The 26,217-nt window shown below is 38.0% G+C and overlaps 1 protein-coding gene across 1 annotated transcript in view; it reads right to left on the minus strand.

Moving 5' to 3' along the window:
* Positions 1-26,217, minus strand: part of C2CD6 (C2 calcium dependent domain containing 6) — a 136,946-nt gene that overhangs the window by 60,882 nt on the left and 49,847 nt on the right. Inside the window, exons 7-10 of the mRNA XM_046018194.1 lie at positions 25,970-26,038; positions 23,966-24,045; positions 19,505-19,645; positions 10,640-10,818 (exon numbers count right to left, since the gene is read on the minus strand). Of these exons, the coding sequence (XP_045874150.1) occupies positions 10,640-10,818; positions 19,505-19,645; positions 23,966-24,045; positions 25,970-26,038 (469 nt within the window). The remainder of the gene's footprint in view (positions 1-10,639; positions 10,819-19,504; positions 19,646-23,965; positions 24,046-25,969; positions 26,039-26,217) is intronic.

A 26,217-nucleotide genomic window follows, 5' to 3' on the forward strand; every position in this document is an offset into this window, starting at 1 on the left:
GTATTAAGTCTCATATAATATGAAATTTATTATGGTCACTCTTAGCTATGTGACTTGTTCAGCTTAGCCCATTTTTCTGAGCCTTGGTTTTCTCATATGTAAAATATGATTAACAATGCTTATCTTATAGGTATGATGCAAGTACATGTAATATGTGAGCAGCAATATGGCTAAATGCTTAATGCTAAATTTGGACAAGGTTCAAATTTAATCCCTATCACACAAGGCTGTGTGACTTCTGACTTGTTTCTTAATCTTTCTGGTTCTCAGCTTTCTCATCTGTAAAACATGGATAAATAATAATAGCACCCTGGGGATGCCTGGGTGGCTCAGTGGGTTAAGCCTCTGCTTTTGGCTCAGGTCATGATCACAGGGTCCTAGGATCGAACCTGCATCAGGCTTTCTGCTCAGCAGGGAGCCTGCTTCCCCCTCTCTCTCTGCCTACTTGTGATCTCTCTCTCTCTCTCTGTCAAATAAATAAAATCTTAAAAAGAAATAATAGCACCCTCAAATAACTACTGTGAGGACTGATTTATATAATCCAGGTAAAGGCCTGCAACACAGTGGTCAATAAATGTTAGCTGAAGCTATAAGAAGCTAGAGGAATACCAGAAAAAAGAAGTCACTAGACTTGAAATAACCTCTTCAGATAAGAAAAAGAAAAAAAAAAAAAAAACTGGCAACCAACAGTGACTGAGGCATGTTAACCTCAAATCTTCAACAGTGATACTGAAGATGGAAATTGTGATTCTCCTACACCTGAAAATTGAACTTTTCAAAGTAGAGAGTAGGCTAAAAACAGCCTAGCTCTGCTATGCTGGCTGATTCTCAGACATTATGAAATGAAGATATCAAAAGCTGAGGTAGCCAGGAAGTAGAAGTAGGGAAGTAACTTGTGGCACAAGTCTTGCAACAATAAGTCATTATTTAACACCTGCAGAATCCAAGATTTTACAGATATAGTTTATGCAACTATTTTAACTTACTTTCAATGAATCTTTAATGGAGATTTTTTTAAAAGAAGCCAAACAATATCTTCCATTATCTTACTGATAATTTGTGATAAGTTCTCAAATTTAATGCTAATTGACTTTCCCATCTCCCTCTCTCTGTCCTTCCTTACACACAAACACATACACACAACCACACCTCTACTTAGGAGAGATCAATAGCCCTATAGCTAATGTTTAAGAAAAATGCTTTTTCACAGATTATAGTTAAGATTTAACCTTTTTCTTGTCCTTAAATGAGGAAAGGAGAATTTAAAAGAAAGAAAAACAAATGCTCTTGGGCACCTGGGTGATTTAGTTGGTTAAGCATCCAACTCTTGGTTTTGGCTCAAGTCATGATCTCAGGGTTGTGAGATCAACACCCACATTGGGCTCCAAACTCAACACAAAGTCTACTTGAGATTCTCTCCCTCTTCCTCTGCCCTCCCCCTGCTCACACACATGCTGTCTCTCTCTCATATGAATAAAATCTTAAAAAAACCAAACAGCTCCTAATTGGGTCAAAGTATTTTCTTTGGAGTGTAACAAAATAAATAGTATATACTAAAACTATGAGAAGCATATTTATTTCAAACAAAAAATGAAATCCACTTAAAGTTAATTACTAATTTTCTTTTTGTGATACAACTATCCTCTTTTTAATTATCTTAATAATAAACACAAATGTGAATTAGTTTCTTAACCCGATGCTTCAAAAACTTCAGACTCTGCTTCACGTAGGCTTTTTAGTAACTGCTCGGTATCAATTTCCTAGAAACAAGAAAAAAAAAGAGAAAGATATTGGAGAAATGTTTAGAGAGCCAATCTGCCTTTATAACTTCTTTTATTACGTTCTTTAGAATTTACAGAAGAATATGGGTTTATGAGGAAAACCATCCAAACAGCACTATTTTAAAGAGAAGTATACCCTGGCAAGGAGTTAATGTTTCAGGGAGAAGCTAGCTATCCAAGAACTGATAGGGTGTTTGAGTGACAAATATATCAGAGAAAAGGATCATGAGATAAATGACATAATATTGTAACTTCAAGAGATAAAAGAGGATACCCCCAGAAAACAGATTACTTTTTCATTGGAAACCACTATGAGTTGCAAACTGATGTGGATCTTTAAAAAAATTCCAAGAGGAATTATAAGGTAGAGAGTGATCACTGACTCTTCCAAAATACTGATCTTTTAATAAGAACCAAAAATCGGAGTCAAGATGGCAGAAGAGTAGCAGACTAAGATGACATCTCGATAGTTATCAAACCATTCGGAACACCTACAAACCCAACAGGGGATCGAAGAGAAGGGAGCAGCAATTCTAGAATCAGAAAATCAACCATTTGAAAGGTAGGATGTGCAGAGAAGTGAATACAAAGCTACGGGAAGATAGACTGTGGGAGGGAGGGGCCGGCTCCCGGCAAGTGGTGGAGCAATGGAACACAAAATCTGAACTTTTAGAAGTCTGCTCCACTGAGGGACATTGCTCCAGAGGCTAAGCAGGGGTGGAGCCCTTGTGGGGACAGTGTGGTCTCAGAGCCTTTGGGGTCACAGAAGGATCAGGGATTTCTGATTGTAGCAGAACTTGCAGGTATCAGAGTAGGGAAGCCAGCTACAGAGACAGAGCCGAGGAGTGAGCTCTCAGCTCCGGGTTACCTTAAACTGTGATCCTCAGAACAGTCAGACCACTGCTCTTTGAGCAGGGGCCCCACAAGTGGCAGATCCAGGGGTACCCACCTTCATCCACTGGAAAAGCAGAGCGGCAGGAATCCGCTGGGTTTAGAGACTCCAAATGGGGCTGTGTGCCAGAGACAGAAATGCCTGGTCACAGGCTGGGTGAGCTCAGAGCACGGCTGGAGACCAGGGAGACAGGAGTGACTGAGGGCTTTTCTCTGAGGGCACACTGAGGAGTGGAGCCCTGAGCTCATGGCTCCTCCGGGCTGGAGATTGGGAGGCCGCCATTTTCATTCCTGTCCTCCAGAGCTCTATGGAAAGCGTTCAGGGAACAAAAGCTCCCAAAACGAACCCGAGCAGATTACTTAGCCTGGCCCCTGGGAAGAGTAGCACAATTCCATCTTGGGCAAGGATATTTGAGAATCACTACAACAGGCCCCTCCCCCAGAAGATCAGCAAGAACATCCAGCCAAGACTAAGCTCACTGATCAATCAGAACAGACAGCAGAATTCCACAGGAGGGAAAAGCAAAGTATGGAATTCATGGCTTTCTCCCCATGATTCTTTAGTCTAGGAAAGTTAATTAGTTTTTTTAATTTTATTTTTTTCTTATTCTAATTTTTTTCCTCTTTTCTCTTTTAATGTTTTTTAACTAGTTTATCTTAATAGTACCTTTCCGAAGAAAAAATCTTTTTAAACCTTCATTATTATAGTCATATTTTATCCTTCATTGTGTCTAACTTTATTTTTTGTATACATATAGGGTTTTTTTCTTTGAAAAAATTTTGGGATACAATTTCTTCCAATAGATCAAAATATACCCTAAATCTAGCACAGGTCTTTGTTCTAGTCTCTAGCCTGAGCACATTCTCCCCCCCACCCCCGCCTTTTTTTTCTTCTTTCTTTTTCCAAACAACTTATCAATTCCCCCTTTAGGATTTTTTTAAAAATTTTCATCTTTACAGTCATATTCCTTCCCTTCATCGTGTTTACCCTTATTTTTGTATATATATATATAAGTTTTTCTTTCCTTAAAATTTTGGGAGGTAGTTTCTTATTTTTAAATTTTTATTTATTTTTTTAAATTTCTTTTCAGTGTTCCAGAATTCATTGTTTATGCTATGGAGGGCACATATTGCAGGACGGTAGTTTAAGAGACCAAAATACACCCAAAATCAAGTGGGTGGCTCTGTTCTATTCACCAGTCTAAAAATATATATATATATATTTTTTTTTTTAATTTTTTTTAAACTTATTTTTATCCCCTTCCTCCTCCCCACAATTTGGGGTCTCTTCTGATTTGGTTAGTGTACATTTTTCCGGGTTTTTTGCCACCCTTTAAGTATTTTATTCTCTTGTTCATATATTCTTATCTGGATAAAATGACAAGGCAGAAAAACTCACCACAAAAAAAAAGAACAAGAGGCAGTACTGAAGGCTAGGGACATAATCAATACGGACATTGGTAATATGTCAGATCTAGAGTTCAGAATGATGATTCTCAAGGTGCTAGCTGGGCTCGAAAAAGGCATGGAAGATATTAGAGAAACACTGTCTGGAGAAATAAAAGCCCTTTCTGGAGAAATAAAAGAATGAAAATCTAACCAAGCTGGAATCAAAAAAGCTATTAATAAGGTGCTATACGAAAATGGAGGCTCTTACTGCTAGGAAAATAAGGCAAAAGAGAGAATGAGTGATAAAAAGGACCAAATGACAGAGAGTAAAGAAGTTGAGCAAAAGAGAGACTACAACTATTGGATCATGAGGGGAGAAGTTGAGAGATAAGTGATACCAAAAGAGGAAACAATATTACAATAATTGGGATTCCAGAAGAAGAAAGAAAGAAAGAGGGGGACAGAAGGTATATTGGAGCAAATTATCGTAGAGAATTTCTCTAATATGGCAAAAGGAACAAGAATCAAAATCCAGGAGGCACAGAGAATCCCCCTCAAAATCAATAAAAATAGGTCCACACCCCATCATCTAATAGTAAAACTTACAACTCTTAGTGACAAAGAGAAAATCTTGAAAGCAGCCCAGGACAAGAAGTCTGTAACATAAAATGGTAAAAATATTAGATTGGCAGCAGACCTATCCACAGAGACCTGGCAGGCCAGAAAGAACTGGCATGATATATTCAGAGCACTAAACAAGAAAAATATGCAGCCAAGAATATTATATTCAGCTAGGATATCATTGAAAATAGGAGGAGAGATAAAAAGCTTCCAGGACAAAAATAAAAAGAATTTGTAAACACCAAGCCAGCCCTACAGGAAATATTGAAAGGGGTCCTCTAAGCAAAGAGAGAGACTAAAAGGAACAGACCAGAAAGGAACAGACACAATATACAGTAACAGTCACCTTACAGACAATATAATGGCACTAAATTAATATCTTTCAATAGGTACCTGAATGTAAATGGGCTAAATGCCCCAATTGAAAGACACAGGGTATCAGAATGGATAAAAAAAACCAAAACCCGTCAATATGCTGTCTATAAGAAACTCATTTTAGACCCAAAGACACTCCAGATTTAAAATGAGGGGGTAGAAAACAATTTACCATCCTAATGGACATCAAAAGAAAGCTGGGGTGGCCATCCTTATATCAGATAAATTAGATTTTCAGCCAAAGATAAGAGATGAGGAAGGACACTATATCATACTCAAAGTGTCTGTCCAACAAGAAGATCTAACAATTTTAAATACCTATGCCCCTAACATGGGAGCAGCTCACTATATAAACCAATTAATAACAAAATCAAAGAAACACATCAACAATAATACAATAATAGCAGAGGACTTTAACACCCCCTCACTGAAATGGACAGATCATCTAAGCAAAAGATCAACAAGGAAATAAAGGACTTAAATGACACACTGGGCCAGATGGACATCAGATATATTCAGAACATTCCATCCCAAAGCAACAGAATACACATTCTTCTCTAGTGCAAATGGAACATTCTCCAGAATAGATCACATCCTGGGTCACAAATCAGGTCTCAGCCAGTACCAAAAGACTGGGATCATTCCCTGCATGTTTTCAGACCACAATACTCTGAAGCTAGAACTCAATCACCAGAGGAAATTTGGAAAGAACCCAAATACATGGAGACTAAAGAGCATCCTTCTAAAGAATGAATGGGTCAACCAGGAAATTAAAGAAGAATTGAAAAAATTCATAGAAACAAATGAAAATGAAAACTGTTCAAAATCTGTGGGACATAGCAAAGGCAGTCCTGAGAGGAAAATATAAAGTGATACAAGCCTTTCTCAAGAAACAAGAAAGGTCTCAAATACATAACCTAACCCTGCACCTAAAGGAGCTGGAGAAAGGACAGCAAATAAAGCCTAAACCCAGCAGGAGAAGAGAAATAATAAAGATCAGAGCAGAAATCAGAAAAACAGTAGAACAAATCCACGAAACTAGGAGCTCGTTCTTTGAAAGAATTAATAGGATTGATAAACCCCTGGCCAGACTTATCAAAAAGAAAAGAGAAAGGACCCAAATTAATAAAATCATGAATGAAAGAGGAGAGAGCATAACTAACACCAAAGAAATGCAAACAATTATAAGGACATATTATGAGCAACTTATGCCAGCAAATTTGACAATCTGGAAGAAAGGGATGCATTCTTAGAGATGTATACACTACCAAAACTGAACCAGGAAGAAATAGAAAACCTGAACAGACCCATAACCAGTAAGGAGATTGAAGCAGTCATCAAAAATCTCCCAACAAACAAGAGCCCAGGGCCAGACGGCATCCCAGGGGAATTCTACCAAGCATTTAGAGAAGAATTAATACCTATTCTCCTGAAACTGTTCCAAAAAATAGAAATGGAAGGAAAACTTCAAAATTCATTTTATGAGGCCAGCATTACCTTGATCCCAAGACCAAACAAAGACCCCATCAAAAAAAAAAAGAATTACAGACCAATATCCTTGATGAACACAGATGCGAAAATTCTCACCAAGATACTAGCCAATAGGATCCAACAGTACATTAAAAGGATTATTCACCATGACCAAGTGGGATTTATTCCTGGGCTGCAAGGTGGGTTCAACATCCACAAATCAATCAATGTGAACAATATATTAATAAAAGAAAGAACAAGAACCATGTGATCCTCTCAATAGATGCTGAAAAAGCATTTGACAAAGTACAGCATCCTTTCTTGATCAAAACTTTTCAAAGTGTAGGGATAGAGGATCCATACCTCAATATCATCAAAGCCATCTATGAAAAACCCACAGCAAATATCATCCTCAATGGAGAAAAGCTGAGAGCTTTTCTGCTAAGATCAGGAACACGGCAGGGATGTCCATTATCTCCACGGCTTTTCAACATAGTACTAGAAGTCCTAGCCCCAGCAATCAGACAACAAAAAGAAATTAAAGGCATCCAAATCAGCAAAGAAGAAGTCAAACTATCACTCTTTGCAGATTATATGATGCTATATGTGGAAAACCCAAAAGACTCCACTCCAAATCTGCTAGAACTTGTACAGGAATTCAATAAAGTGTCAGGATATAAAAGCAATGCAGAGAAATCAGTTGAATTTCTATACACCAACAACAAGACAGAAGAAAGAGAAATTAAGGAGTCAATCCCATGTACAATTGCACCCAAAACCATAAGATACTTAGGAATAAACCTAACCAAAGAGGCTAAGAATCTGTACTCAGAAAACTGTAAAGTACTCATGAAAGAAACCAAGGAAGACACAAAGAAATAGAAAAATGTTCCATGCTCATGGATTGGAAGAACAAATATTGTGAAAATGTCTATGCTACCTAAAGCAATCTACATGTTTAATGCAATCCCTATCAAAATACCATCCATTTTTTCCAAAGAAATGGAACAAATAATCCTAAAATTTATATGGAACCAGAAAAGACCTCCATTAGCTAGAGGAATGTTGAAAAAGAAAGCCAAAGTTGGTGGCATCACAATTCCAGACTTCAAGCTCGATTACAAAGCTGTAATCTTCAAGACAGTATGGTACTGGCACAAAACAGACACATAGATCAGTGGAATGGAATAGAGAGCCCAGAAATAGACCCTCAACTCTATGTCAACTAATCTTTGACAAAGCAGGAAAGAATGTCCAATGGAAAAAAGACAGTCTCTTTAACAAATGGTGTTGGGAAAAATTGGACAACCACACGCAGAAAAATGAAACTGGACAATTTCCTTACACCAGAAATGAAAATAGACTCAAAATGGATGAAGGACCTCAATGTGAGAAAGGAAGCCATCAAAATCTTGAGGGGAACACAGGCAACAACCTCTTTGACCTCAGCCACAGCAACTTCTTTCTAGAAACATCGCTAAAGGCAAGGGAAGCAAGGGCAAAAATGAACTATTGGGACTTCATCAAGATCAAAAGCTTTTGCACAGCAAAGGAAACAGTCAACAAAACCAAAAGACAACTGACAGAATGGGAGAAGATATTTGTTATCAAACTCAACACCCCCAAAACAAATAATCCAATCAAGAAATGGGCAGAGGACATAAACACACATTTCTGCAAAGAAGACATCCAGATGGCCAACAGACACATGAAAAAGTGCTCCACATCACTTGGCATCAGGGAAATACAAATTAAAGCCACAATGAGATACCACCTCACACCAGTCAGAATGGTGTGATTAAAAATTAACAAGTCAGGAAACAACAGATGTTGGCAAGGATGCAGAGAAAGGGGAACCCTCCCACACTTTTGGTGGGAATGCAAGCTTGTGCAGCCATTCTAGAAAACAGTATGGAGGTTCCTCAAAAAGTTGAAAATAGTGCTACCCTATGACCCAGCAATCACACTACTGGATATTTACCCTAAAAATACAAATGTAGTGATCCGAAGGGCATGTGCACTCGAATGTTTGTAGCAGCAATGTCCACAATAGCCAAACTATGGAAAGAACCTAGATGTCCATCAGCAGATGAATGGACAAAGAAGATGTGGTATACACACACACACACACACACACACACACACACACACACACACATATACACACACACACTCTCACACTGGAATACTATGCAGCCATCAAAAGAAATGGAATCTTGCCATTTGCAATGACATGGATGGAACTAGAGGGTATTATTCCGAGCAAAGTAAGTCAATCAGAGAAAAATAATTATCATATGATCTCCCTGATACGAGGAATTTGAGAGGCAGAGTGGGGATTTTGGGGGTTAGGGGAGGAAAAAATGAAACACGATGGGAGTGGGAGGGAGACCAACCATAAAAGACTCTTAATCTCATAAAAGAAACTGAGGGTTGCCAGGGGGAGGGGGATAGGGAGATGGTGGTTGAGTTATGGACATTGGGGAGGGTATGTGCTATGGTGAGTGCTGTGAAGTGTGTAAGCCTGATGATTCACAGACCTATGCCCCTGGGGCTAATAATACATTATATGTTAATTTAAAAAATTAGAAAAAAAAAGAAAAAAGAACCAGAAGTCTATAGTTCCTTTAATGAATGAAGAGCCCCTAAATTTTCCCTAAAATATTTATTCTGTATAAATGCTAATTAATTTATCCTAAGGTAATACCACTTTGCCAAACTATAATGAGGCATTGAAAACCATTAATCTATCAGTATGCTATGACTACCATTTCAAGGCTATGATCTTAGTAATATTTTTATTAATTCACTGAAACTCCTATGAATCCCTATTGCCAGGTCAAAATGTAAAGGTCAGACTGTATTTCTAAGTATTAAACCTTACCTATATACCTGATAAAGGTCTAGTACTCTAAATACAAAGAACTCTTATAACTGAACAATAAAAAAAATAACCCAATTTAAAAATCAACAGAGGATTTCAATAAACATTTATCCAAAGAAGATATACAAAAGGTCAGTAAGCACATGAGTTCACATTATTGGTTATCAGGCAAATGCAAATCAAAACCACAATGAGATAACACTTCAAACTCACTAAGAGGTCTATAACTGAAACAAACAAAAAAGGAAAATAACAAGTTTTGGAGAAGATATGGAAGCTTCATACATTGCTAGTTAGATGTAAAACTGTGCAGCCACTATGAAAAACAGTTTGTTAGTTCCTGAAAAAGTTAAAGAGGGAACTACTATGTGATCCAAAAATCCTACTCCTTAGTATACACGCAAGAGAATTACAAACGTATGCTCACATAAAAACCTGCACATGAATGTTCACAGCAGCATTATTCATGACAGCTAAAAAGTCGAACAACTCAAATGTCCAGCAACTAATGAGGATAAACAAAACGTGGTACATATCCATATAGTGGAATATTATTTGGCAGTAAAAAGAAACAAAGTGTTGATACATGGTACAATGTAACAATGTAACAATGAATACACTATGCTAAGTGAAAGAAGCAAGTCACAAAAGAACCATATATTATATGATTTCACTCAAATGAAATGTTTAGAATAAACAAATCTATAGAAACAGAAAGTTGACTAGTTATTGTCTAGAGAACAGGGGGTCTGGGAGGTTTGGTTAGGGGTGTGGAGTTTCTTTTGTGGGTAATGAGAATATCTAAAGATTGATCATAGCAATTGACATACAACTCTGCGAATATAGTAAGGGCCACTGAATTATATACTTTTTTTTTTAAAGATTTTATTTATTTATTTGACAGAGATCATAAGTAGGCAGAGGGGCAGGCAGAGAGAGAAGGGGAGGCAGGCTCCCTGCCGAGCAGAGAGCCCCATACGGGGCTCAATCCCAGGACTCAAAGATCATGACCAGAGCTGAAGGCAGAGGCTTTAACCCACTGAGCCACCCAGGCGCCCCCTGAATTGTGTACTTTGAATAGGTGAATTACATCTTAACAAAGCTATTAAAAAATTAAATCTTACAAATTATTCGTCAATATTTATCTAATGTCAGTCACATTACCAAAATAGTAAAGTACATGAGCCATGAATAGCATTTTATATAAGAATAAGCAATATCTTATCACTTTTAATTATCACAATCTTTTTAAAATAAAAAGTATTAGAAGTTATATATGGAGAATGTATTAAGTTAATTACCTTAAGTTCTTTATGGGCCATTTTTGGGTTAAGAATTCCTTCTAAATAACTAGCTTTTTCTATCCATGTATTCAGATTTCTGTATTCTTTTTTCATTTTTTCCAGCCTAAAGAAATAAATCAGTTAGACATTTAAAATGTGACAGAAGAACACACATGGTATGACTCACAAGAGAATGCATAACTTTTCTTAGAGAGGCAGACCAGCAATATGTTGTTTAAGGATACAGTCAAAGGAAAAGGAACAATAATAACAGAAGTCAGGGCTGTAGTTACCTAAGGATGGGTTGGGGAGAAGATGGAATCTCACGAGGGCATACAAAGCACATTTTTGCTATTGATGATGTTCTATTTCTTTTTTTTTAACGTTACTTAAAATCCAGTTAAGATACAGTGTAATAAGAGTTTCAGGTGTACAGTTTAGTGGTTCAGCACTTCCATACAACACCCAGTGCTCATCAAAAGTGTGCTCCTTAATTCCCATCACCTATTTAACCCTCCCCCCACCAGCTCCCTTCTGCTAACCATCAGTTTGTTCTGTATAGTTAAGAAGATATTTCTTGTTTGGTCTCTCTTTATTCCTCCATGATCATTTCTCAAATTCCACATATGAGTAAGATCATATGGTATTTGTCTTTCTCTGACTGACTTAATTTGCTTAGTCTAGCTCCATCCATGTTGTTGCAAATGGCAAGATTTCTTTATCCATTCATCAGTCAGTGGATTTTGGGCTCTTTCCATAATTTCTATTGTTAATAATGCTGCTATAAACATTGAGGTGCATGTATCCCTTTGAATTAGTATTTTTGTAATCTTTGGGTAAATACCTAGTACTGCAACTGCTGGATCATAGCATAGTTCTACTTTTAACTTTTTTTAAAAAATTAATTTTTTTCAGCTTAACAGTATTCATTGTTTTTGCACAACACCCAGTGCTCCATGCAATATGTGCCCTCCCTATTACCCACCACCTGGTTCCCCCAATCTCCCACCCCTGCCCCTTCAAAACCCTCAGGTTGTTTTTCGGAGTCCATAGTCTCTTATGGTTTGCCTCCCCTTCCAATTTTTTTTTTATAAACATATTTAACCCTGGGGATAAAAATACTTTTAACTTTTTGAGGAAACTCCATACAGTTTTCCAAGATGGCTGTACCAGTTTGCATTCCCACCAACAGTGTAAGCTGTAGTAAAGGGGGATAAATTCACCTTTATTCCACATCCTTGCCAACACCTATTGTTTCTTGTGTTGTTAAATTTAGCCATTCTGACAAATGGAGGTGATATTTCATTGTAGTTTTGATTTGTATTTCCCTGATGATGAGTGATGTTGAGCATTTTTTCATGTGTCAGTTAGCCATCTGTATGACTTCTTTAGAAGAGTATCTAATTCATGTCTTCTGCCCATTTCTTAACTGGATTATTTGGTTTTGGGGTGTTACATTTGATGAGTTCTTTATAGATTTTTGGATACTAATCCTTTATCAGATATATGTCCTTTGTAAATATCTTCTCCCATTCAGTATATGGCCTTGTAGTTTGGCTGACTGTTTCCTTCGCTACACGGAAATTTTTTATTTTGATGAAGTCCCAATTGTTTAGTTTTGCTTTTGTTTCTCTTGCATCAGGAGACATATCTAGTAAGAAGGTGGTATGACCAACGTAATAGAGGTTACTGCCTCTGTTCTCCTCTAGGATTTTTTTTGTAGATTTTTTTTTTTTTAAGATTTGTTTATTTGACAGACAGAGATTACAAGTAGGCAGAGAGGCAGGCAGAGAGAGAGAGAGAGAGAGAGAGAGAGGAGGAAGCAGGCTCCCAGCTAAGCAGACAGCCCGACGCGGGGTTCGATCCCAGGACCCTGGGATCATGACCTGAGCCGAAGGCAGAGGCTTTAACCCGCTGAGCCACCCAGGCACCCCTCCTCTAGGATTTTTTAAATGGATTCATGTCTCACATTTAGGTTTCTAAACCGTTTTGAATTTATTTTTGGGTACAGTTTTAAGAAAATGATCCCATTTCATTCTTCTGCATGTTGCTGTCCAATTTTATCTTTTTTTCCATTGGATATTCTTTCCTGCTTTGTTGAAGATTAATTGACCATTTAATTGTAGGTTCATTTTTCCATTAATCTATGTATCTGTTTTTGTGCTGCTACCATACTGCCTTGATCACTACAACTTTATAACTTCAAGTCTAGAAATGTGATGCTTCCAGCTTTGCTTTGCTTTTTGAAGGTTGTTTTGGCTATTTGGGGTCTTTTGTGGTTCCTTACAAATTTGAGGATTGTTTGTTCTAGCTCTGTGAAAAAATGCTTTTAGTATTTTATAGGGATTGCATTAAATGTGTAGATTGCTTTGGGTAGCATAGATATTTTAACAATGTTCATTCTTCTGATCCATGAGCATGGAGTGTTTTTCCATTTCTTTGTTTCATCTTCATATTCTTTCATCAGTGTTTTATATTTTTCAGAGTACAGGTTTTTTACCTCTTTGGTTAGGTTTATTCCTAAGTATCTCATGGTTTCTGGTGCAATTATAAACGGGATTGATTCCTTGATGTCTCTTTCTGCTGTTTCATTATTGATGTATGGAATGCAACAGATTTCTGTATATTGATTTTTGCATCCTGCAACTTTACTCAATTCATGTAGCAGTTCTAACAATTTTTGGTGGAATCTTTTGGATTTTCTATGTAAAGTATCATGTCATCTGCAACTAGTGATAGTTTAACTTCTTCCTTGCCAATGTGGATGCCTTTTATCTATTTTCATTGTGTGACTGCTATAGCTAGGACTCCAATATAGCAATATTGTATTTTTTTTTTAAGATTTTGTTGTTTGTTTGTTTGAGAAAGAGAGTGTACAAGTGGGGGAAGGGGCTGAGAGAGAGAGGCAGGGAGAGAGAATCTCAAGCAGACTCTATGCTGAGCATGGAGCCCCTTGCAAAGCTCAATCTCACAACTTTAAAATGACGACTTGAGCCAAAATTAAGAGTCAGGAGCTTAACCAACTGAGCCACCCAGGTGCCCCAATGTTGTATTTCTTAACCTGAATCATAAATATCTAGGCATCAGTCTTATTATTTTTATTTAAGCTATATACACAGTTTTAGAAGTTATTCAATATATATATTGGTCTCATTATCTAAGGTTTTAATATATACGCACATATATATACACACACACAATAAATTATCCAATATATACATGATATTTTCTGCAACAGAACAAAAGAAAAAATAGGAATTTAGCTTCTAATCCAAGAAATTTCAAAAGGCTTTGGTCATCTTGGTTCTTTCCACAGTTTGGCAACTGTGGCCATTGCTGCTATGAACATTGGGGTAAATACCCAGTAGTGCAATTGCAGGGCCATAGGGAAACTCTATTTTTAATTTCTTAAGGAATCTCCACACTATTTTCCAAAGTGGCTGCACCAACTTGCCTTCTCACCAAGAGTTTAAGAGGGTTCCCCTTTCTCCACATCCTTCCTAACACACGTTGTTTACTGTCTTGTTAATTTTGGCCATTCTAACTGATGTAAGGTGGTACCTCAATGTGGTTTTGATTTGAATCTCCGTGATGGCTAGTGATGATGAACATTTTTTCATGTGTATGTTAGCCGTTTGTATGTCTTATTATTTTATTATTTTATTATTATTATTTTATTTTATCTTATTATTTTATTATTATCTTATTATTTTATAGTGTCTGTTCATGTCTTCTGCCCATTTTTTTTTTTAAGAATTTATTTATTTATTTGACAGAGAGAGAGATCACAAGTAGGCAGAGAGGCAGTCTTCTGCCCATTTTTTGACATGATTATCTCTTTTGTGTGTGTTGAGTTTGAGGAGTTCTTTATAGATCCTGGATATCAGCCCTTTGTCTAAATTGTCATTTATGAATATCTTCTCCCGTTCCATGGGTTGCCTCTTTGTTTTGTTGACTGTTTCCTTTGCTGTGCAGAAGCTTTTGATCTTGGTGAAGTCCTGAAAATTCATTTTTGCTTTTGTTTCCTTTGCCTTTGGAGCCGTATCTTGAAAGAAGTTGCTGTGGCTGATCTTGAAGAGGTTACTGCCTATGTTCTCCTCTAGGATTCTGTTGGATTCCTGCCTCCCGTTGAGGTCTTTTATCCATTTTGAGTTTACCTTTGTATATGGTATAAGAGAATAGTCGAGTTTCATTCTTCTACATAGCTGTCCAATTTCCCCAGCACCATTTATTGAAGAGACGGTCTTTTTTCCACTGTATATTTTTTCCTGCTTTGTCAAAGATTATTTGACCATAGATTTGAGGGTGCATATCTGGGCTCTCTACTCTGTTCCACTGGTCTATGTGCCTGTTTTTGAGCCAGTACCATGCTGTCTTGGTGATCACAGCTTTGTAGTAAAGCTTGTAATCAGGCAACGTGATGCCCCCAGTTTTGTTTTTCTTTTTAAACATTTCCTTAGCAATGGGGTCTCTCCTGATTCCATACAAATTTTAGGATTGTTTGCTCCAGCTCTTTGAAAAATGCTGGTGAAATTTTGATTGGAATGGCACTGAAAGTATAGATTTCTCTCGGCAGTATAGACATTTTAACAGTGTTTATTTTTCTGATTCAATGGCATGGAATGGTCTTCCATCTTTTGTGTCTTCTTCAATTTCTTTCATGAGTGTTCTGTAGTTCCTCGAGTACAGATCCTTTACCTCTTTGGTTAGGTTTATTCACAGGTATCTTATTGTTCTTGGTGCTATAGTAAATGTATTAGACTCTCTAATTTCCCTTTCTGTATATTCATTGTTAGTGTATAAGAAAGCAACCGATTTCTGTACATTGATTTTGTATCCTGCCACATTACTGAATTGCTGAATGAGTTCTAGTAGTTTGGGGGTAGAATCTTTTGGGTTTTCCATATAAAGTATCATGTCATCTGCTAAGAGAGAGAGTTTGACTTCTTCACTGCCAATTTGAATACCTTTTATTTCTCTTTGTTGTCTGATTGCTGTTGCTGGGACTTCTAATACTACGATGCCCTTCAGCCTACGAATGGATAAGGAAGATGTAGTCCATATATACTATGGAGTATTATGCTTCCATCAGAAAGATGAATACCCAACTTTTGTATCAACATGGACGGGACTGGAAGAGATTATGCTGAGTGAAATAAGTCAAGCAGAGAGAGTCAATTATCATATCATATGGTTTTGCTTATTTGTGGAGCCTAAGGAATAACACGGAGGACATGGGGTGCTGGAAAGGAGAAGGGAGTTGGGGGAAATTGGAGGGGGAGACAAATGATGAGACACTGTGGACTCTGAAAAACAATCTGAGGGTTTTGGAGGGGCGGGGGTGGGAGGTTGGGTGAGCCTGGTGGTGGGTACTATGGAGGGTATGTATTGCATGCAGTACTGGGTGTGGTGCATAAACAATGAATTCTGGAACACTGAAAAGAAATTTAAAAAATAAATAAAAATTAAAAAAAAAAAAAGGCTTTGGTCATCTAAAGATATAACCGACAAGAATTAAATAGGGGGAGCCTGGGTGGCTCAGTGTGTTAAGCCGCTGCCTTCGGCTCAGATCATGATCTTAGGGTCCTGGGATTGAGTCCTGCACCGGGCTCCCTGCTCAGCAGGGAGCCTGCTTCCCTCTCTCTCTCTCTCTCTGCCTGTCTCTCTACTTGTGATCTCTCTCTGAAAAAAAAGAAATGAAATCTTAAAAAAAAAAAAAGAATTAAATAGAAAAAAGGGAATGTTTTCCAATTCATTTCATGAGGACATTACTACCTTGATGATAAACCCTAATAAGGACATTATAAAAATAATCTCATTCATTAACATAGATGTAAATGTTAAAAATATAATTTTAATATAAAAATCCAGTAATATAGAGAAAAGATAATATATTATGAACAAATTAGATTTATTCCAAGTATACAAGGATATTTTGACATTAAAATTAGAAAACATAAATACAATTTAACTGATTAAAAGAGAAAAAGCATTTGGCAAAAATCCAACATCCATTTGTGGTTTTAAAGAAACTTAGAAAACTGGAACAAAGTGGAATAATTTACTTAACATGGTATAGCATTATCTCTATATAAAAAACCTATATAAGCAAATGCTCTTAACTATTAAATGCTAGAAGTGTAGCCTTTAAAGATCATGAACAAAAACAAGGATGTCCACCCTTGCCATTTACATGAGACATTGTCTGGCATGGTCCCAGAAAATTCTAGAAAGCAACTCATATTTTTAAACACCAAATGAAAACATTAATAGTGGGAGTTCTGTGAGGCTCAACAGGCTTTCTAAACTGTATCTCCTATTAAAAAATATCAGGAAAATTAATTCCATATAAAACTGAGTAAGATAAAACTATCAGCACCAAATTCCAGATTAGTTATAAGAAGAAGAGAATGAGGAGCAGAATAACAACCTTGACTTTGAAAGCATGCAAGAAAAATGCATGTAGAGTCAGTGAACACAATGGCAAGATGACTCACTGGGACCCATTTTGCTAAGAAGAAGGGATCAGCTGGTGCAGCTACAGAGAGAAATGGGAGCAGCAGCTGTCACTGTCACTGTGAGCCGGATAAGCAGAGGTTCTGCAGCTGGAGCCACTGTGCTTAAATGTGCAAGCAGTTATGAGGATCCAGTTGCGTACTATCAGGCAAGACATTAAAGAAATTTGCAGTTTCTTTCTTTCTTTCTTTTTTTTTTACCTCCCTAGACAGTTGTGATTTTCTGTGATTGGAACAAAAAGTAACTAATGAAGACATCTCTTCCTTCCCCCAAAACTGACATTCTCTACACTCTTTGGTTAAGGCAATAAAACAGTTTCAGAAATTTGCAGTTTCTAATTCAAGATGGTAAGCAGGCTCCTGAACTCACCTCATCCCATGTATGCATGGTAGCTACAGTTCTACAAAGAGCAATTCTCTCTGAAAGAAATCGAGAAATAGGCTGAGCAACTCCTACACATTATGCAAATGAGAAAATACGCACATCAAAACAGCTGAGAAAGGATGAGGCACACACCAGAAACTCACCCTGGCACAGTGTCATACAAACGGGACAGAACTCTCAACTCCCAGCATCTCCCTGAGGAGAAAAAAGGTTGGACAACACACATAGCAATCCATCTTTCAAGACTCCCATCTGAGGGACAGGCCCCCAAAACACCTATTTCTGTTAACACAGTTAACACAGTTGTGACCACAACACCCACAAGGTTACAGAAAAAAATAAAAAGTTTTTCATAGGTCTGCTATGACTTACCACGCTATCTGCTCAGCACTCAGCACAGAAGAAATTAGTGCAAAAATAAGTTCATCTCCCAGTTAGTCTCCAAAAAGGCCTACTGCATTCTTTAAAGGCTACTATTCGGAGGTTAGTCTTCTAATTGAGTATGCATCCAGGGGTTGATTGTAATCCTCGTTAGAGACCCGTGGAAGCCGGGAGACACTATCTCCTCCTCTCTCTAGCCCAATCCAGATCATCAGTATCTCCCTGGAAGGAGCTTATACAGACATCTGGCACCCCAGACTTTGTGGCCATTGCCAAGGAGATGGGCCCCTAGATTGTTTGGCTGCCATAACCAATGGGGCTTGGATTCACCAGTCCCACGGAACTTCAGCACACAAAGAAGCCGTTCTTCATGGGTGCAGGAATGACTTCCACCCTAGTGGCTACACCCCCAGGCTGGGCACAAAGGAGCAGGCAAGAAAGCCCTTCTCCTGGTTTCTCAAAAAAAGGGCTCTAGGTACATACTTTCCTATCAGGTGACTTGAGGTTCAGCTTCCCGTCAGCCTGAATCTAGATGCTGAGATCTTTCCCTTTGGGATACTGACAAATCCCGACACACTCTCAACAACTGGAAGCCATTAAGAAAAAAGAAAAGCAGCTTGGACAATCACAAAGGTTTGAGAGACAGCCAAAATCTTGGTCTGGGTTCCTTGATGAGGTTCATTTCCCACATGAGACAACTTCATCGAGACTAGGGAAGGGGGCAGTTTCATCTAGTGCTCAGAAACCAACACAGAGAGTGAGGGCAAATGAAGAGAGAGAATAATGAGAACAGAACAGCAAGATAAAACTCTGGAAACATTAAGTTCCAAACAAATAAATAAGACAAAACTCCAGAAACAGGCCGTAATGAAATATAATGAGGGACACCCGGGTATCTCTGTAGGTTAAGTGTCTGCCTTAGTCTCAGATCATGATCCTGGGTCCTGGGATTGAGTCCCACATGGGGTTCCCTGCTCAGGGGGAGTCTGCTTCTCCCTCTCCCTCTGCCCCCCCTCATTTGTGTTCTCACTTACTCTGTTCTCTCTCTCTCTCTCAAATAAATAAATAATTTTCAAAAAAAGAATTCAAAGTCATGGTCATAATGATGCTCATTTTTCAGGAGAAAAATTCATAAATGAAGTGAGAATTGCAACAGAGATATAAGATAAAAGAAAGTACCAAATAGAAATCACAGAGCTAAAGAACACAATAATTGGAGAGCACTAGATGATGTGGAAGAGAGTACTGGAAAACTCAAAGAGATGGAAAAGGAATTCATCCAATTAGAAGAACAAAAAGAAAAAAATGAAAAAGCTTGAAGGACTCATAGGACACAACAAAGTGAACCACCATACGCATTACAGAGTTAATAGACATTGACGTTTCTAAACAAATACCTAAAGCCCATGTGCCCCCCACGTGAAAAAAAAAATAATAATGTCCCACTAACACATAAATAAGATGAAGATTGTTTGGGTTGTGTTGGTATATATGTATGTATGCACACATGCATGTATGTATGTATTTACCTTTGCCGAGGTTGTTGCTGAAGTTTTTCAAGTCGCACTACAGATGACTGGTTCGGCGCTACAGCTGGCATCCCAACAGTAACATTCAGGTCTGGGGATAGGAATGCTGGATACTCTATTGGTTGTGGTGTAATAACATTTCTGCAAAATGTTTATAATGTTAAATATTGCAATTATACAAAACCACACTTCTAAAATCAGTGGTAGCTATCACTTTCGAATCATTCTCTCTTTTAGACTGTAAGCTCACCTGTCTACCTTGAACCATCAGAGGGTAGAGCTAGGGAAGAAGAGAAAGGTCAGAAATCCTGATAGAAGTGCTCTACTGAATACTCTTACTACTAAGATGAGCAGCAGGGATGAAAAAGGCAATAAGGACCTGGAATTCTAAAGAGAAGTAGACAGTGTTTGAGCCGAGACCTCTCTCCCAATCTTTAGATACAAATCCAATCACAATCACAATCACAAGTCCACCCACCCCTTGCCAACCTGGCCCCCATAAGCAACTCTTTAAAACATATTTAATCTCCAAATGAGAACAATAGGTCATAATGCCACCTAACATGATACAACTATCCTGCATACAACCAAAACCTCACTAGCCTCTTCCCCGGAAAAGACTATAAAGTCTTGGGACACTGAAAAAGCAAAATAAAATATTTTTTAAAAAGTCTTTGGATGATGTTTACTCTTCTTAATATCCTGAAACTTAAATAGTATGCTCTAAGTTTAACAATACTTAAATATTACAATATAAAGTCAATAGACCTTATGTTACATGAGAAGGAGATATGAGAGGGAAGAAGATATGTTTATTATATAAATAAACTTTTTTCAGGTCACTTGGTAAATGGGTCACAGTAGCACACCCAGATAAGGAATATGTTGTCTCCAAAATCCAAAAAGGCCCAACAGGTGTTGTGCTTCTGTTTTGGTTGTAAGAGGGGCCACATACAACAACTTGTCCTTCACCTTAGCAGAATTACTTTGACAATCCCCATACCACTGAATCCTCAAAATTTCACTGAGGTAGAAGAGCCTTGAATTTTTTTTAGAACTCTTTCCACCCTCTGACATGCAAATGTCCTACCAGACAGTCTAGATTAGTTACTACATCCTGCTCACTAGGTCCCATAAGCATAATGGTCATCCCTCTGATAGACCTGTGTAATATCTTGTAAAAGGGAAAGGCAAGCAAGATTCCTGTAAACTGTGGGGCACCTGAGTGGCTCAGTTGGTTACGCATCCAGCTCTTGGTTTCAGCTCAGGTCATGATCTCAGGCTTCTGGGATCGAGCCCTGTGTCGGGTTCTATGCTCAGTATGGGGTTTGCTTGGGACTTTTTCTGTCCTTCTCCACTGCTCCTCTCCCTGCTCATGCTCTCTGTTTAAAATGAATAAATCAAAGCTTCCTGTGAACTAAATTAACGACATAGGGCGGAGAAGTTGATACACCTGAGGTAAGACAGTGAAGGTGTATCACTTGGCCTTACCAGTTGAAAGAATCTCCTTCTGGTTTTCATATGGGGAAAATAGCATTTGCCAGATCAATAGCTTTATACCACGTACCAGAGGATGTGTTAATTTGCTCAAGCAATGAAACCACATCTGGTACAGTGGCTACAATTGGAATCACTGCCTGGTTAAGCTTATGACAATCTACTATCATTCTCCAAGATCTGTCTTATGCACAGGCCAAAATAAGGAAGCCAAATGGAGATAAGATGGCAATCACGACCTCTGCATTTTTCAAGTCCTTGATGATGGCTCGCATCTCTGCAATCCCTCCATGAATGTGATATTGCTTTCAGCTTACTATCTTCTTAGGTAGAGGTAGTTCTCTGATGGTTTCCATTTGGCCTTTCCACCATAATATCCCTTTATCCGCAGGTCAGGGAAACAATGTAGGGTTTCACCTACTGCTAAGTGTGTGGATTTCAAATATGCAATCTGGAACTGGGGAAATAATCACAGGATGAGTTTAAAACTCCACTGATCACCTGTCCTCGATAAGTCCCTAGTGTGACTGGTGGACACCAGTGACATTTGGATCTTCTGGAACTGGTGCCAGTTTAGAGCCAGTGTCCAGTAGCCTCTGAAAGGTCTGATTATTTACTTTTCCCTAATGCAAAGATAACCCTGGTGAAAGGCTCTCCTTCCCTTTGGTAAAGCTTAGAGAAAGATTAACGTTATAAGTTTTTGTCAGCATACCAGCATCTCTCTTTAAGGGGACTAAGCCTCCCCTACATGTAAAGACCTTGGCTCAAATCTGGGAATTGACTGAGGAGCTATGACTCTGTTTTTATGATCCAGGTCATACTTTTATTCACTTGACCTAGAGCTTTTCTGCTTCTACAGATTAAGAATTGGAGAGGCCTTCTATATATTTTATTTCTAGGAACATCATGATCAACTAGCCAATGCTATAGGTCTGCATGAGTCACACTATTCTGATTGCTGCTTTGACTCTATTGTCCACTACAGTAACCACACTCATCTTGCCTTAGGTGTTGGTGCCATTGCTGGGCTCTGCAGGACGCTACACTCCCATCGCATTTAGTTCTCCCAGATCAGTGACTGCAGCTTCCACTCTAAGGTCTGCCTAACAGAGATCACAGAGCTCTTCAAGGGTGGGGCTCCCCTTGCAAATTTAGTTCTCACAGTCCTGTTGAAAGGTCTATCTTCTGGAATCTCCCCGGATGAGTGAGTAGGTCTTAAAAAAAAAATCCTCACCAACATCACCATCTCTCTAACCCTTTGAATACCTTCCTTCTACCTTAAGCCAAGGCAGGGCTGGCATTTCCAATCCACCCAAGTGGGCATCTTTTGGTTCATGTTTCTGCAACCAAACAACCAGATTGAGTCTTTTCTAACCCCCTAATCTACAACATTAAATGCAGAATCTCTGCTTAGTGAGCTCATATCAATAAATTTGCTGTGACCAACTTTATGTTCCTCCCACCATTACCCCACACCCTATATGCCAGGGTTCCTTATGTTTACCTGCAAGAAGGTTCTTATCTCATTTGTGTCTATAATAATTTCTTTTCACAAGTTATCTTTGCACACTAAACCATGAAATACCAGAGGGCAGGGACCAGGCCTCATTTATTTTAGTATTTGCAATGGCTTGGGGATATAGCAGACATTCAGTGAATGTTTACTGAATCCACCAGTGGATAGAGAAATAATGATTGGGGCACCTGGGTGGGTTAAGCTGCTGCCTTCGTCTCAGGTCATGAACTCAGGGTCCTGGGATCGAGTCCTGCATCAGGCTCTCTACTCAGCAGGGAGCCTGCTTCCCTCTCTCTCTCTCTGCCTGCCTCTCTGCCTACTTGTGCTCTATTTCTGTCAAATAAATAAATAAAATCTTAAAAAAAAGAAATAATGATTGAAACATAAAACATTCAAATTTTACTATTTCAACGAATGACCAAGTATCATGCTTAGTGAAATAAGTCAATCGGAGAAAGACAACTATCATATGATCTCCCTGATATGAGGACATGGAGAAGCAACATGGGGGGGTAGGGGGATAGGAGAAGAATAAATGAAACAAGATGGGATTGGGAGGGAGACAAACCATAAGAGGGCAAAATTTATTTTTAATGATAATACCCAGTATTGGTGAGACTACAGGACAATAAGCACTTCAGAATACACATTCCCATCCTATACCTAATTTCCTCAATCCCTTTTTTCCCATTTCTTAATCTGGGAAAGCACTATAGGTTATACTCTTTAATCTATTTTTTACTGTTGAAATTTGAAGTCTGGTTGACATATTTTAAGTTACTTTTGGTTTGCTAATGACTTTTTTTATAAAGATTTTTAATTTGACAGAGAGAGACAGAGATCACAAGTAGGCAGAGAGACAGGCTGAGAGGGGGAAAACAGGCTTCCCGCTGAGCAGAGAGCCCGATGCGGGGCATGATCCTAGGACCCTAAGATCATGATCTGAGCTGAAGGCAGAGGCTTAACCCACTGAGCCACCCAGGCGCCCCACTAATGACATTTTTTGAACATAAATTTTTGCTGAAGATTTGGAAAAAAACAATTAGAATGTGTGGAACGGAGGTAACACTACTATATCGTAGAGGAAAACTGACAACTATTAGACACTTTGATCTTAAAAGTCCCTCACCTCCTTCTAGAAAAGGATATCTCACTGGCCAACTTTCCTTATCAGCCTAACCCCGTCTTCCCTCCTTCAGCCATGAAGCTAACACTCTCTTCTTTTCTTTATCTTATCTCCAGACCTTCTCATGTCCTTTCACCAGGGCTGTACCCAGAAACCCCAAAATCCCCCCCCCCCGATTAAGCATAACAATTCACCGCTCTCTTTTCCTTAGAGTCTAGCCCATTCTGGCTATGTCTTAAGACAACCAAAATGGTCCATAAAATGGATTAAGTGTTTTAAATGTCACATATCTGATTGTGCAAATAAGACTTCAAACACTTACGTCACAGGGTCTGTTCTTCCTGGAGGTGGTGCGATATTCATGAACATGGATGGCTGGATAATTTTCTGAAGAGGTTTTAACTGAAGAAAATGGTAAGTGTGTTTTAACACTGCTTAGTTACAGCTATAGTTCACTCTAGTACTAATATCCTCCAGGACTACAAAATAGGCCTTAAGATGAAGAAAGAACCAACATTTATTGAGCCCTAGATATTTGCCAGGAACCTTATATCTGTAATATTATTTTTAATCCTCTCAATAATCCTATGATGTAGATAACTGTGGCTATTTCAAAGAAACTGCCGAGGGTCAGTAATTTGTTCAAGGTTACCCAAAAGACATCAGAGCCAGGATTTGAATGCAGCTTTATCTGCTCCCCCCACCGAGGGTAGTACCCTTTTTACATTCTCAAGACAGATGAGTAGGGGACTATATTACCAAAAAGTTGACAGTTTATAAAATCAAAATCAAGAACTTTTATTCTACTTCCCACTCTTTTCCACACAATATCTTGGTTCCTTGTTTTTGGTAGGATCTACCTACATAAAAAATACTTTCCTAATTTATCTGAAAAGGAGACATCTCCCTAAGAAGGTGATTATTACATGTTTTACTCATATTCAGACACAAAACCTACCTCTGAAGTTGGTGCTTATAAACTATGTCATGAAAGGAACTCAACAGTTACAAGACCCTATAAGGCCCAATTCATACAAATATAAATAAAATAGGCAGAAGGAAAAGAAAGAAAAATCAAAGCAAAGAAGGAAAAAAGATGAAAAAAGATTGTGCCTAGTGGCTTTCATCTATGTATTATTTATTTCTGATTTGAAATGCATTAAAAATCATTATGAGATACCATATGCAAAATTTTAGAATAACATTTTACCAGGGGCTGCTCAGTTAACATAACAGTAGTTTTTTAATTTATTTTTGATTTTTTTAAATTTTTTTAAAATTATTTATTTGACAGAGAGAGAGGTCACAAGTAGGCAGAGAAGCAGGTAGAGAGAGAGGGAGAAACAGGCTCCCCACTGAGCAGAAAGCCCGATGCGGGGCTCGATCCCAGGACCCTGAGATCATGACCTGAGCCGAAGGCAGAGGCTTAAACCACTGAGCCACCCAGGTGCCCCAACATAACAGTAGTTTTAATAAAAGTAATGTACCACTCTGAATTCCTAATTAAAACAACAACCAAGACTATAAAAAATAGCAAAAAATGGAAAAGAAAGATCATATGCAAAGTATAGGGGTCACAGTCTCTGTATAATAGTAGCACTAATGTGCCTGGATTTATAAAGGCCCCAAAGTGGTGATAATACCTGGGGATATGAAGAGTTCTTTCAAACACCTGGTGAGAATATATGTTGGTACATTTCTAGAACAATTCTTTGACAAGGTCATTGTTTTTGGACAATAATTTCCATTCTAGGAATCTAGCCTAGGCACATAATAAAAGGACAGGACACAGCTTACTACACAAAAATTTTCACAGGAACAAGGGTATATGTAATAAATTTAAAGGCCTAGGACAAAGCAAGGAAGATAACTTCTTTGAACATATTACTCTCTTGATAAATCAAGGAGGGCTCAAGTAACACCAGACATTGAAATATCATGGGGGTAAGGAGCATATGTGATCAGAATAAAAAATGTCATGCAAATATAATCAGTGACTCCATTTTTAATAAGCATTTTTAGATATAAAAATCCACACTCCTTTTATACTTAAAATAATTTTGTTTTCACACATGAAAACACAGACACACAAAAGCAAGTTTTCTGATAAATGCATTTTGAATTAAAGATTATCTTAAAATGTATATGCAAATACAAAACAGTAGTTTCATTTTTCCTTAAGTACGATGGAGAAAATAGCATTCTTTAAAAATGTTCTTTTAAAAATTATATATTTTAAAAATTTGTATCAAACTGGAAAGCAAAGAGGCTCAGAAGAGGTTTGACTGAAGTGTTGTAGAATAATTTTTAGAAAAGAAGAACTAACCTGATGTGAAAATCCATAACCAAAGTTTCCATAGGAGAACATAAATTCCACCGCCACCTTGCAGATAGGCTAAACACACAGCACATTTATGTTATTGTTTTATCAGAAAGATATTTTAATGAAAAAGCTATGGCAAGTAGTATTTCTATTTCACAAATCTATGTTAGAAAAACCAAAGTGTGAATCTCCTGGTTTAAAAAAAAACTCACACAAGGAACTACTAGAGAAGAATCTATAGAGTTCCTGAA

The sequence above is a fragment of the Meles meles genome, chromosome 9, assembly GCF_922984935.1.
Source record: "Meles meles chromosome 9, mMelMel3.1 paternal haplotype, whole genome shotgun sequence".
Lineage (NCBI taxonomy): Eukaryota > Metazoa > Chordata > Mammalia > Carnivora > Mustelidae > Meles > Meles meles.